The sequence below is a fragment of the Ooceraea biroi genome, chromosome 1, assembly GCF_003672135.1.
Source record: "Ooceraea biroi isolate clonal line C1 chromosome 1, Obir_v5.4, whole genome shotgun sequence".
NCBI lineage: Eukaryota > Metazoa > Arthropoda > Insecta > Hymenoptera > Formicidae > Ooceraea > Ooceraea biroi.
The window spans coordinates 15,652,903-15,666,762 of NC_039506.1; the positions used below are offsets into that span (position 1 = coordinate 15,652,903).

Genomic DNA, 13,860 nt, shown 5'->3' on the forward strand with positions numbered 1-13,860 from the left:
ATACTAGAGTGAGTGTGCCTATTGAGATAGAAGTTTTTGAAATCATTTGTTAATAGAAAATTAAGAAATGGTGCACTATTGTGTAATCAAAAATTGTAAATCCATGATTATGCTGATGATTTGAAGGACCAATGTTTTTTAGTAAATATAGTAAACCTGTGCCTGACGTCATCTTTATGCGATTAACGAATCAGATGGTACTATAAAGAGAGAAAGATTCATCCACCAATATGGTATTGGCAATACCTCTCTCCCGGCGATATCGAGAACAATAGGCACACTCACTTCAGTATGTATAGATTTCAATGAACGTTCGTATAACTTCTTACACCGGATTTACACCTAAGTAATTGAGATATCGGCCTTTTACAAAAAAAGAGCAGGAAGTATTTCAATGTTTAATTGTCCACAGCATCCTTCGTCAGTTCCTCCGTCATTTTAACAATTTGTAATAATTCTAAAGTTCTTGTAAAAAGAAGAAAGATAATGTTTTTATCTTCTCCATTTGTATTTGCTTTCGACATTATTCTAACCGAATGAGTTAGAACTTGCCAGCAAAAGCGAACGATTGCCAACAATGCTACCACAGAAGAATAAAAGTAAACAGTACAAACACATGGAAAACGAATGCTGCTTAAATATTTTACGTCCATCGTTGCATACGATTGCGATAAACCTTCTTCACTACATCATGCATGTAGTTAAGTTATACATGTAGGAGCAATGAATCGCAGATATGACAGTGGCATTCCGTCTTTAGTCTGGCGCATTTTGTCGTCGTGATTACACAGTTTTATATTCGCGATTTTGCACTTTTCAATATATGTTTTTAAATTAATTTTTTGTTATATTGCCACATGGAGAAGAACAACATCGAACACCCGAATAATAAGAAAAATTAAAAGACAATTAACAAAAGTAATACAAAATAAAAGATAGCAGAATCCAAATAATTTCAAAAAACGAGGCCATCAGGGTTCCATGTGTGTGAAATCCAAATTTGCGCAACAGAGTTCATAAAACCAAAACATGCGGGTGCTGGCGATGCTACTTGTGTCGCTATTATGGCTGTTGGTTTGCAGTGCATATCGTTTTCTTGGGGTGTTTCCGCATCAAGGCAAGAGCCGTTTTAATATGTTCGAGGGCCTGATGAAAGGTTTGGCCGATAAAGGGCATCAGGTTGACATAATTAGTTCATATCCACAGAAAAAACTCTATCCAAACTATACCGATATCGCAACATTGAAACAATCGATATCATTATTGAACAATATGACGTATGAATTTATGTTAAAAGTAATAGTGGGCCCGAATCCAGCAAAAGCTATCGCGACACACGTTGGTACTGATTCTTGTAAACACCATCTGGGGAATCCGGTAATACAAAACCTGGTGCGTAATCCGCCAAAGGATCCACCTTACGACGCGATGATTATGGAGGTACGAAACATTATGTTGATGTATATTCCCGGAAAATACTTTACAGCTTTATAACGAGTAAGAATCCATCCTATAATTACCATGGAGAAGAACAATTTTTTCAAAGATGAGCGTAGCAATAAAAAGGATGCGTTCATTCATTAATAGTATAAAACGTATGCAATAACAGCAGGTTTTCATATAGTTGTTGTAAAATTTATAATTTACTTCTAACGTAAGCCTTCACTGCCATTATACTGGTGAATATCGATATCTATTATCTATAACATAATTTACAAATTCCCGACTCATTGTTAACGTATAATAGTAAGTCAAACTTTTAAAAGCAACTGAAGTTTTTCAGATAGCAACATAAATGTATTCTGTTTTTGTCAGTTTCTTGGTGCACCTTGCTTTGGGGCCATCGCCCATTTGTTAAACGTACCTCTGATTGGAGTCAGTACGTCGTCACTGCTTCCATGGCTTCATGAATTAATAGCTCAGCCCGAAAATTTGGCCATCGTGCCGAATACCTGTGTGAATGTGGTCGTTCCCATGAACTTGTGGCAACGTACATACAATGTTTTCTCCTTTATCTACTCCAAGCTGTTCTTCACCTACTTCACCAGTCCACAGGACGATTTAGTGAGGAAGTACTTCGGGCCGAATCTGCCTAGCATCCGGAGTATGAACGTGGCACTGATCCTCATTAACTCTCACATCGCTGTGAATGGGATCCAACCGATGACACCTGCTCTCGTCCCAATAGGCGGAATCCATATCCGAGAGGACGATTCGCCATTGCCTCAAGTATGAAAGTTCTCTCGACATCTGAAGCTGTTTTCACTTTTGCTCACTCACGCGTTATCACTAACAAAACTATTGGGTAACTCTCGGCAAGATTTGATAACATTCTTGCCTTCCTCTCTCTCACTTCTCGCAAATACCAATGACACTACTTTGCGAACAAAGGATACAATTGAAATGCATCAACCTATTCTACACCAAATTGTTTTGCGTCTCATGTGAATTGCATTTGGAAAATAGAAGAGAAACAAAAACAAGAGATTGCAATGACTTGCAGCGCGAGTTTCATCATTTTTTAATTCATAAGTGCACTTACATTGCACGTGCATTTAATTTTGTTTCATTCATCTTTCAGCTAATTCCGTAGTTCCATGGTTTTCTTCCGTTTCTGTTTAACCTTTGTGCAGAAACCATTTGGCATGGGTTGCAAGAACATTTAATAATCCTTCCTTTACAGGAATTAAAGAAATGGATGGACGATAGTAAAGACGGTTTTGTGTACTTCACCTTCGGCTCGATGGTACTGATTGAAACGTTTCCGCGCAAAATCCTCGATGTGTTTTATGCCTCCTTGGGCAAGATAGCACCTGTGCGAGTTCTAATGAAGGTGCCGAAGCCGAAGAAATTGCCGCCTGGGTTACCCAAAAATATTCATACGTCCCCTTGGTTTCCGCAACTTAAAGTATTAAGTGAGTCACATAATTCATATTTAATCAATTGATTAAAATAATTATATATTGTATTAATTAAATAAACATGATTATAATGTAATTTCAAATACATTAAAAGTTTTCATTATTAAATGAATTTCGAAACTAGCCACGTGTAACTACTATTTCATATAAATCGCATGAAACATGCAAGTTGTTTCTTTTACTCGGATTATTTTGTAGAAATTACGGAACCTTGCTTGAATCAATACAATGTTGTAGATCATCCCAATATAAGAGCCTTTATCACTCATGGTGGGATCATGGGCACCCTTGAAGCAATCATTTATGGTGTTCCCATGATTGGAATTCCTCTATATGTCGATCAATATAACAACATCGATGCTTATGTCGCGAAAAACATTGCTGTGAAACTAGATGTCCATAAGATGACTGAAGAAGACATGGATGCAGCCTTGAACGCGATCTTGCACGACCCGAAATACATGTAAGAGAATATTATCTTATTATCTTATATATTAGCATATATACAAACGGTTACAATAAGGTGTGAGCAACATATTGTTGCGCATTTTATATCTTGCACTTCCTAGATAATAGGTATGCAGGATTAAGTGGTACAATTGGCTCTAGGCAGTTTATCACTTTTTATCTAATTTAGTGCGTGCTATATACATTTATTATTGTTATCTGGTATTTGCATGGTTTGGTTTCGTCGCCATCACCTTTAACTCTCTGCCTTGATTGCTATTTGATAATATAACATTTTTCTGTCGCCATTTTTAGAGAGAATAGTAAAAATTTGTCCCAAAGATTCCACGATCAACCGCTTAGCCCTGTTGACACCGCGAATTACTGGATCGACTACGTGATTAAATACGGCGACGATGTCTTACGATCGCCCGCCATGGATTTGACTTGGTGGCAAATATACCTCATCGATGTGGCCGCATGCCTTTTGCTTTGCGCGGCAGTCACTATTACAGTGGCGGTGTTCATCATACGTTTCATGATGAAAATGATAAATAGAAATCATCAGAGGTTGTTACATTCAAAGAAGACTAATTAGCTGCGTTTATTCGAGAGAAGTATTAGAATAAAAGAAACAACATTATGTAATGATTCATGGAAGGATATTAAGTTTTAGCAGATTCCTATTGGAAATTATACTATTAGAAATATTTATTCCATCATATGCTAATATAATATACTATATAGTATGTACAAAAACGAGTAAAGGAGTTTTTATTCTGCGCAACCAATAAAACGAATTCTGTGTGCTACAATCCTCAATTTTGTCGGAAATTCAACTTCCCCTAAACGTTAACATTGACCTCTATACATACTAGAGTGAGTGTGCCTATTGAGATAGAAGTTTTTGAAATCATTTGTTAATTGAAAATTAAGAAATGGTGCACTATTGTGTAATCAAAAATTGTAAATCCATGATTATGCTGATGATTTGAAGGACCAATGTTTTTTAGTAAATATAGTAAACCTGTGCCTGACGTCATCTTTATGCGATTAACGAATCAGATGGTACTATAAAGAGAGAAAGATTCATCCACCAATATGGTATTGGCAATACCTCTCTCCCGGCGATATCGAGAACAATAGGCACACTCACTTCAGTATGTATAGATTTCAATGAACGTTCGTATAACTTCTTACACCGGATTTACACCTAAGTAATTGAGATATCGGCCTTTTACAAAAAAAGAGCAGGAAGTATTTCAATGTTTAATTGTCCACAGCATCCTTCGTCAGTTCCTCCGTCATTTTAACAATTTGTAATAATTCTAAAGTTCTTGTAAAAAGAAGAAAGATAATGTTTTTATCTTCTCCATTTGTATTTGCTTTCGACATTATTCTAACCGAATGAGTTAGAACTTGCCAGCAAAAGCGAACGATTGCCAACAATGCTACCACAGAAGAATAAAAGTAAACAGTACAAACACATGGAAAACGAATGCTACTTAAATATTTTACGTCCATCGTTGCATACGATTGCGATAAACCTTCTTCACTACATCATGCATGTAGTTAAGTTATACATGTAGGAGCAATGAATCGCAGATATGACAGTGGCATTCCGTCTTTAGTCTGGCGCATTTTGTCGTCGTGATTACACAGTTTTATATTCGCGATTTTGCACTTTTCAATATATGTTTTTAAATTAATTTTTTGTTATATTGCCACATGGAGAAGAACAACATCGAACACCCGAATATTAAGAAAAATTAAAAGACAATTAACAAAAGTAATACAAAATAAAAGATAGCAGAATCCAAATAATTTCAAAAAACGAGGCCATCAGTGTTCCATGTGTGTGAAATCCAAATTTGCGCAACAGAGTTCATAAAACCAAAACATGCGGGTGCTGGCGATGCTACTTGTGTCGCTATTATGGCTGTTGGTTTGCAGTGCATATCGTTTTCTTGGGGTGTTTCCGCATCAAGGCAAGAGCCGTTTTAATATGCTGGAGGGCCTGATGAAAGGTTTGGCCGATAAAGGGCATCAGGTTGACATAATTAGTTCCTATCCACAGAAAAAACCTTATCCAAACTATACCGATATCGCAACATTACAACTACCTATATTGTTAGTGAACAATATGACGTATGAATATATGCTACAAGTAGTAGTGGGCCCGAATCCAGCAAAAGCTATCGCAACAGTCGTTGGGACTGATATTTGTACACTCCATCTGGGGAATCCAGTAATAAAAAACCTAGTGCGCAATCCGCCAAAGGATCCACCTTATGACGCGATGATTATGGAGGTACGAAACATTATGTTGATGTATATTCCCGGAAAATACTATACAGCCTTATAATGAGTAAGAATCCATCCTATAATTATCATGGAGAAGAACAATTTTTCCAAAGATGAGCGTAGCAATAAAAAGGATGCGTTCATTCATTAATAGTATAAAACGTATGTAATAACAGCAGGTTTTCATGTAGTTGTTGTAAAATTTATAATTTACTTAACCTTCAGTGCCATTATACTGGTTAATATCGATACCTATTATCTATAACATAATTTACAAATTCCCGACTCATTGTTACCGTATAATAGTAATTCAAACTTTTAAAAGCAACTGCAGTTTTTCAGATAGCAACATAAATTTATTCTGTTTTTGTCAGCTTTTTGGTGCACCTTGCTTTGGAGCCATCGCCCATTTGTTAAACGTACCTCTGATTGGAGTCAGTACGATGTCACTACTTCCATGGCTTCATGAATTAATCGCTCAGCCCGAGAATTTGGCCATCGTGCCGAATAACTGTGTGAATGTGGTCGTTCCCATGAACTTGTGGCAACGTACATACAATGTTTTCTCCTTTATCTACTCCAAGCTGTTCTTCACCTACTTCACAAGTCCACAGGACGATTTAGTGAGGAAGTACTTCGGGCCGAACCTGCCTAGCATTCGGAATATGAACGTGGCACTGATCCTCATTAACTCTCACATCGCTGTGAATGGGATCCAACCGATGACACCTGCTCTCGTCCCAGTAGGCGGAATCCATATCCGAGAGGACGATTCGCCATTGCCTCAAGTATGTAATTTCTCTCGATATCTGAAGCTGTTTTCACGTTTGCTTACTCACGCGTTATCACTAACAAAACTATTGGGTAACTCTCGGCAAGATTTGATAACATTCTTCCCTCCTCTCTCTCACTTCTCGCAAATACCAATGACACTACTTTGCAAACAAAGGATAAAATTGAAATGCATCTATCTATTCTACACCAAATTGTTTTGCGTCTCACGTGATTTGCATTTGGAAAATAGAAGGGAAACAAAAACAAGAGATTACAATGACTTGCAGCGCGAGATTTATCATTTTTTAATTCAAGAGTGCACTTGCATTGCACATGCATTTAATTGTGTTTCATTCATCTTTCAGCTAATTCCGAAGTTCCATGGTTTTCTCCGTTTCTGTTTAATCTTTGTGCGGAAAACAATTGGCATGAGTCGCAAGAGTATTTAATAATCCTTCCTTTACAGGAATTAAAGAAATGGATGGACGATAGTAAAGACGGTTTTGTGTACTTCACCTTCGGCTCGATGGTACTGATTGAAACGTTTCCGCGCAAACTGCTCGATGTGTTTTATGCGTCCCTGGGTAAGATAGCACCTGTGCGGGTTTTAATGAAGGTACCGAATCCGGAAAAATTGCCGACTGGTTTACCCAAAAATATCTACACGTCCCCTTGGATGCCGCAATTGAAAGTATTAAGTGAGTCATGTCATTTATATTTAAACAATTTTGTATTGTATTAATTAAAGAAAACAAGTTTATAATGTAATATATCTCATATGCATTATAAATATTCAATATTAAATAGTTCTAAACTTGTCACAAGCAACTACTATTTCACATAAATCGTATGAAACATGCAAATTGTGTCTTTTACCCGGATTATTTTGTAGAAATTACATAACTTTTCTAATATTATTACAATATAGAACATCCGAATATAAGAGCCTTCATTACTCATGGTGGGATCATGGGCACCCTTGAAGCAGTAGCTTATGGTGTTCCCATGATTGGTATTCCTCTATATATCGATCAATATAACAACATCGATGCTTACGTCGCGAAAAACATTGCTGTGAAACTGGATGTCCATAAGATTACTGAAGAAGACATGGATGCAGCCTTGAACGCGATCTTGCACGACCCGAAATACATGTAAGAGAATATTATTTTATTATCTTATGAATTAGCATATATACAAACGGTTACAATAAGTTGTGAACAATATATTGTTGCGCATTTTATATCTTGCACTTCCTACATAATAGGTATGCAGGATTAAGTGGTACAATTGGCTCTAGGCAGTTTATCACTTTTTATCTAACTTTAATGCACGCTATGTACATTTATTATTGTTATCTTGTATTTGCATGGTTTGGTTTCGTCGCCATTACCTTTTACTCTCTGTCCTGATTGCTATTTGATAATATGACTTCTTTTGTCTTCATTTTTAGAGAGAACATTAAAAAGGTGTCCCAGAGATTCCACGATCAACCGCTTAGCCCTGTTGACAACGCGAATTACTGGATCGACTACGTGCTCAAATACGGCGACGATGTCTTACGATCGCCCGCCATGGATTTGGCCTGGTGGCAAATATACCTCATCGATGTGGCCGCGTGTCTGTTGCTTTGCGCGGCAGCCATTATTACACTTGCGGTGTTCATCGTACGTTTTGTGATGAAGATGATAAATAGAAATCATCAGAGGTTGTTACATTCGAAGAAGACTAATTAGCTGCGTTTATTCGAGAGAAGTATTAGAATAAAAGAAACAACATTATGTAATGATTCATGGAAGGCTATTAAGTTTTAGCAGATTTCTCTTGGAAATTATACTATTAGAAATATTTATTTCATCATGTGCTAATATAACATAATATAGTATATACAAAAATACAAAAGCATTAAAAAGTTAGGAAAACACAAAATTGTTCAATATGGCAGAGTATTTTGCATTCACATAAATTATTAAATATAATTTGCGATAATCTATAATAAACGGTATTTGTATTTCAATAGGCTTTGCAAATGTTGAAATTAAGACATATTGTTACGTGAAATTTTAACAAATAAAATATCCAGAAAACTTTTAAAATGAAACGGACGAGTAAATTGTACATAAAACCTAAGCAATAATGGGGAATAAAATAAAATAAGTAAATAAAGAATTGAAATAAAAGGACTGTCGTGAATCAATAAGAATTTCATTATTGTAATAATGAAATGAAATGGTGTTCTTTGCAATGATACTTTATCAATGCAACAGTATTTGCATGTAAATACATTATCGCAGCTCATTTGCAGGCAGCCACCAATATCAAATAAGTTGACTACGAAAGTCGATAGTAACGCATTAAAATGGAGAATGCATTTTTAACAAACAAGTGTGTGTTGCAACATAATTTATAGAAGCTTGTATTTGACGAAAAACTGTCATTAATAATTGTACACGTCTTTACTGTGACGTGAAAACGTGAATAATAATTGGAGAATGATGATGACAAGCATTATTGCTCCGAACAATTTGTTGCAGATAACTGTATAAAATGACACCTCTTTTAGGTGCATGTTTGCACACAAATTCCACAAGATCTAAAATCTTACGAAACACATTGTGTACGTCATTCTTCGCGGCTGTATATTGTGATTTCCAGTTTTCAACGTTGCTATGTTCCTATGATTTAACGTTAGTATAACGTCTTGCACCTCATTTCTTAATTGAGATATCAGTCTTTTAGAAAATAAGAGGAAGAAGTATTTTCAGTTGTTCATATAGCATCTTTCGTCAGTTTCTTCGTCATTTTAAGAAATTGTAATAATTCTAAAGCTCATGTAAAAATAAGGAAGATACTAATGTTTTAATCTTTTCCATTTTTATGCGCTCCCGACATTTGCGATATTCTAACCGAACAATCTTTTAGATATATGAGTGCTTACCAAAAGCGAACGATTGCCAACAATGCTAACAAAGAAGCATCAAGGCGAACAGTGCAAAAACATGGAAAACGAATTCAACTTAAGTATTGTATGTCCATTCTTGCATACGATTGCGATATCCCTTCTTCACTACATATCATGCATGTAGTCAAGTTATACATATAGAACCAATGAATTGCAGTCATTACAGTGTTATTCTGTCTTAAACATGCGCATGTGTGGTGATTGCTCAGTTTCAAATTTATATTCCTCATTTTACAATTTTCAAAATATTTTTTTATTTGCTTTGTATATTGCCACATTAGGTCGAACATCTGAATATTACGAAAAATGAAAAACAATTAAGACGATTAATACAAAATAAAAAACAGCAAAATTCAAATAAATTCAAAACACGAGATCATCAGTTTCCCATGTGTGTCAAATCCCAATTTATACAACAGAGTTCATAAAAAGAAAAATGCGACTGCTGTCGATAATACTTGTTTCGTTATTGTGGCTGTTGGTTTGCAGTGCATATCGTTTTCTTGGGGTGTTTCCGTATCAAGGCAAGAACCGCTTTACTATGCTGGAAGGCCTGATGAAGGGTTTGGCCGATAAAGGGCATCAAGTCGACATTATCAGTTCACATCCACAAAAAAACCCTATCCTAACTATACCGATATCGCAAAATTGCCAGTTCCTTTATCATTATTGAACAATGTGACATATGAATTTATGCTGCTAACTCTAGCCGGCTCGAATATGGGAAAATCTTCCGCGACAGTATTTGGTAATGATATTTGTGAAGCCCATCTGGGAAATCCGGTAATAAAAAATCTGGTTCGCAATCCGCCCAAGCATCCACCCTATGACGCGATGATTATGGAGGTACAAAACGTTATTTTGGTGTATGTTCTCAACAAATACTTTAAAACTTGTAACGAGCTAGAATCCATCTCATAATTACAACTAAGAAAACCAAAGGTCCTTTCAAGAACCAGCAAAGCAATAAATAAAAGAATACATTCACTCTTTAACACAATATAATATATATCTATAACAGCACAAGTTTTCATATAGTTGTCATTAAACTTTAGGTCTTGTGTAAACCCTAGACTTCACTGCATTTTATCGATATATCGATCACTATAAACTATATCACAAGTTATAAATTCCTAACTCATTGTTAAGGTAATAGTAAATCGAACTTCTAAAACCAACTGAAGTTTTTTAGATAGCAACATAAATTTATTCTGTTTATGACAGATTTTGGGTTCATCTTGCTTTGCGGCTATCGCCCATTTGTTAAACATACCGCTGATTGGAGTCAGCACAACGTCGATGTATCCATGGCTTCATGAATTAATCGCTCAGCCCGAGAATCTGGCCATCGTACCGAATACCTGCGTGAATGTGAACTTTCCAATGAACTTGTGGCAACGTATATATAATGTCTTCTCCTTTCTCTACTGCAAGTTATATTTCAACTATCTCAGTATATCACAAGACGATATAGTGAGGAAGTACTTCGGGCCGAACCTGCCTAGCATCCGGAATATGAACGTGGCACTGATCCTCATTAACTCTCACATCGCTGTGAATGGGATCCAACCGATGACACCTGCTCTCGTCCCAATAGGCGGAATCCATATCCGAGAGGACGATTCGCCATTGCCTCAAGTATGTAATTTCTCTCGATATCTGAAACCGGTTTTACTTTTGCTTACTTACGCTTTATCCCTAACAACACTATTGCATAACACTCGGCTAGATTTATCATCCTTGCCTTCTTCTTTCTCACTTCTCGCAAATATCAATGACACTGCTTTTCAAAACAAGAATAAAATTAAAATGAGTCAATCTATTCCATAAAATGTTTTGCGGATTGTGTGATTTTCAGTTATATAATAGAAGTGAAACAAAACCAAGAAGTGGCGAAAACTTGCAGCGCAATTTTCATCATTTTCCACCTCGAGTATACATTTAATTTTGTTTCATGCATCTTGCAACTGCTATTTTTTACAAATTACGGCGTAGCTATTCCATTAAATATCTTGTGCTTAATTATTGTATCCATAGTTTTATTTAGTTTTCGTTTAAAGTATGAGGAGGAAAAAACAAGTGGCGTGGATCGCAAGAGCATTTAATCATTTCTTTACAGGAATTAAAGAAATGGATGGACGATAGTAAAGATGGTTTTGTGTACTTCACCTTCGGCTCGATGGTCCTCATCGAAACGTTTCCGCGTAAAATTTTAGATGTCTTTTACGTCTCCTTGGGCAAGATAGCACCTGTCCGAGTTCTAATGAAAGTACCGAATCCGAAAAAGTTGCCGCCTGGCTTACCCGAAAATATTCGTACGCTCCCTTGGTTGCCGCAACTTAAAGTATTAAGTGAGTCACATCATTCATATTTAATCAAGTATGTATTTTAAATAGAACAAGATTATTACTGTAATCTCATATACATTAAAAGTTTTCAATATATTAATAAACTAGCCACATGTAAGTAACTACTATTTCACATAAATCGTATGAAACATGCAAGTTGTGTCTTTTATCCGGATTATTTTGTAGAAATTACAGAACTTTTCTAATATTATTACAATGTAGAACATCCGAATATAAGACTCTTCATTACTCATGGTGGGATCATGGGCACCCTTGAAGCAATAGCCTATGGTGTTCCCATGATTGGTATGCCACTATGTTTGGATCAGTATAACAACATCGACGCTAACGTCGCGAAAAATATTGCTGTGAAACTGGATGTTTATAAGATCACTGAAAAAGACATGGATGCAGCCCTGAATGCGATCTTGCACGACTCGCGATACATGTAAGAGAGTATTATCTTATCTTATTATCTTATGTATTAGTATATATACAAACGGTTACAATAAGTTGTGAACAATATATTGTTGCGCATTTTATATCTTGCACTTCCTATATAATAGGTATGCAGGATTAAGTGGTACAAAAACAAAGCTCTAGGCAGTTTATCACTTTTTATCTAACTTTAGTGCGCGCTATGTACATTTATTATTGTTATCTTATATTTGCATGGTTTGGTTTCGTCGCCATCACCTTTAACTCTCTGCCTTGATTACTATTTGATAATATAACATTTTTCTGTCCCCATTTTTAGAGAGAATATTAAAAATTTGTCCCAAAGATTCCACGATCAACCGCTTAGCCCTGTTGATACCGCGAATTACTGGATCGACTACGTGATTAAATACGGCGACGATGTCTTACGATCGCCCGCCATGGATTTGACTTGGTGGCAAATATACCTCATCGATGTGGCCGCGTGTCTTTTGCTTTGCGCAGCAGTCATTATTACAGTGGCGGTGTTCATCATACGTTTCATGATGAAAATGATAAATAGAAATCATCAGAGGTTGTTACATTCGAAGAAGACTAATTAGCTGCGTTTATTCGAGAGAAGTATTAGAATAAAAGAAACAACATTATGTAATGATTTATGGAAGGCTATTAAGTTTTAGCAGATTTCTCTTGGAAATTATACTATTAGAAATATTTATTTCATCATATGCTAATATAATATAATATAGTATATACACAAATACAAAAGCAGTAAAAAGTTAGGAAAACACAATATTGTTCAATATGGCAGAGTATTCTGCATTCACATAAATTATTAAATATAATTTAGGATAATCTATAATAAACGGTATTTTTATTTCAATAGGCTTTGCAAATGTTGAAATTAAGACATATTGTTACGTGAAATTTTAACAAATAAAATATCCAGAAAACTTTTAAAATGAAACGGACGAGTAAATTGTACATATAACCTAAGCAATAATGCGGAATAAAATAAAATAAGTAAACAAAGAATTGTAATAAAAGGACTGTCGTGAATCAATAAGAATTTCATTATTGTAATAATGAAATGAAATGGTGTTCTTTGCAATGATACTTTATCAATGCAACAGTATTTGCATGTAAATACATTATCGCAGCTCATTTGCAGGCAGCCACCAATATCAAATAAGTTGACTACGAAAGTCGATAGTAACGCATTAAAATGGAGAATGCATTTTTAACAAACAAGTGTGTGTTGCAACATAATTTATAGAAGCTTGTATTTGACGAAAAACTGTCATTAATAATTGTACACGTCTTTACTGTGACGTGAAAACGTGAATAATAATTGGAGAATGATGATGACAAGCATTATTGCTCCGAACAATTTGTTGCAGATAACTGTATAAAATGACACCTCTTTTAGGTGCATGTTTGCACACAAATTCCACAAGATCTAAAATCTTACGAAACACATTGTGTACGTCATTCTTCGCGGCTGTATATTGTGATTTCCAGTTTTCAACGTTGCTATGTTCCTATGATTTAACGTTAGTATAACGTCTTGCACCTCATTTCTTAATTGAGATATCAGTCTTTTAGAAAATAAGAGGAAGAAGTATTTTCAGTTGTCCATATAGCATCTTTCGTCAGTTTCTTCGTC

The 13,860-nt window shown here is 35.6% G+C and overlaps 2 protein-coding genes and 1 pseudogene across 2 annotated transcripts; all 3 read left to right on the forward strand.

Annotated features, from left to right (window-relative positions):
- The first annotated feature begins 41 nt into the window (after nucleotides 1-41).
- On the forward strand, nucleotides 42-4,183 carry LOC105274876 (UDP-glucuronosyltransferase 2C1-like). Its single transcript, XM_026968108.1, has 5 exons — nucleotides 42-1,440; nucleotides 1,816-2,229; nucleotides 2,684-2,915; nucleotides 3,159-3,384; nucleotides 3,684-4,183. The coding sequence occupies exons 1-5, from the start codon at nucleotides 1,030-1,032 to the stop codon at nucleotides 3,964-3,966; spliced, it is 1,566 nt and encodes a 521-aa protein (XP_026823909.1). The 5' UTR covers nucleotides 42-1,029; the 3' UTR covers nucleotides 3,967-4,183.
- An 818-nt stretch (nucleotides 4,184-5,001) lies between these two features.
- Nucleotides 5,002-8,547, forward strand: LOC105274874 (UDP-glucuronosyltransferase 2C1-like). The gene is made up of 5 exons (XM_011331338.3): nucleotides 5,002-5,679; nucleotides 6,047-6,460; nucleotides 6,913-7,144; nucleotides 7,375-7,600; nucleotides 7,900-8,547. Exons 1-5 carry the CDS (start codon nucleotides 5,269-5,271, stop codon nucleotides 8,180-8,182), a joined length of 1,566 nt encoding a protein of 521 aa, XP_011329640.2. The 5' UTR covers nucleotides 5,002-5,268; the 3' UTR covers nucleotides 8,183-8,547.
- Nucleotides 8,548-9,286: 739 nt separating this feature from the next.
- On the forward strand, nucleotides 9,287-12,796 carry LOC105274873 (annotated as a pseudogene).
- Nucleotides 12,797-13,860: the final 1,064 nt, after the last annotated feature.

Excerpts from the sequence above, each read along its gene's own strand:
- LOC105274876 (XM_026968108.1), top strand. The coding sequence starts at position 1,030 with ATGCGGGTGCTGGCGATGCTACTTGTGTCGCTATTATGGCTGTTGGTT. Across the intron at positions 2,230-2,683 it reads ACGATTCGCCATTGCCTCAA|GAATTAAAGAAATGGATGGA; the intron begins GTATGAAAGTTC and ends CTTCCTTTACAG. Across the intron at positions 2,916-3,158 it reads TCCGCAACTTAAAGTATTAA|ATCATCCCAATATAAGAGCC; the intron begins GTGAGTCACATA and ends ACAATGTTGTAG.
- LOC105274874 (XM_011331338.3), top strand. The coding sequence starts at position 5,269 with ATGCGGGTGCTGGCGATGCTACTTGTGTCGCTATTATGGCTGTTGGTT. Across the intron at positions 5,680-6,046 it reads ATGACGCGATGATTATGGAG|CTTTTTGGTGCACCTTGCTT; the intron begins GTACGAAACATT and ends TGTTTTTGTCAG. Across the intron at positions 6,461-6,912 it reads ACGATTCGCCATTGCCTCAA|GAATTAAAGAAATGGATGGA; the intron begins GTATGTAATTTC and ends CTTCCTTTACAG.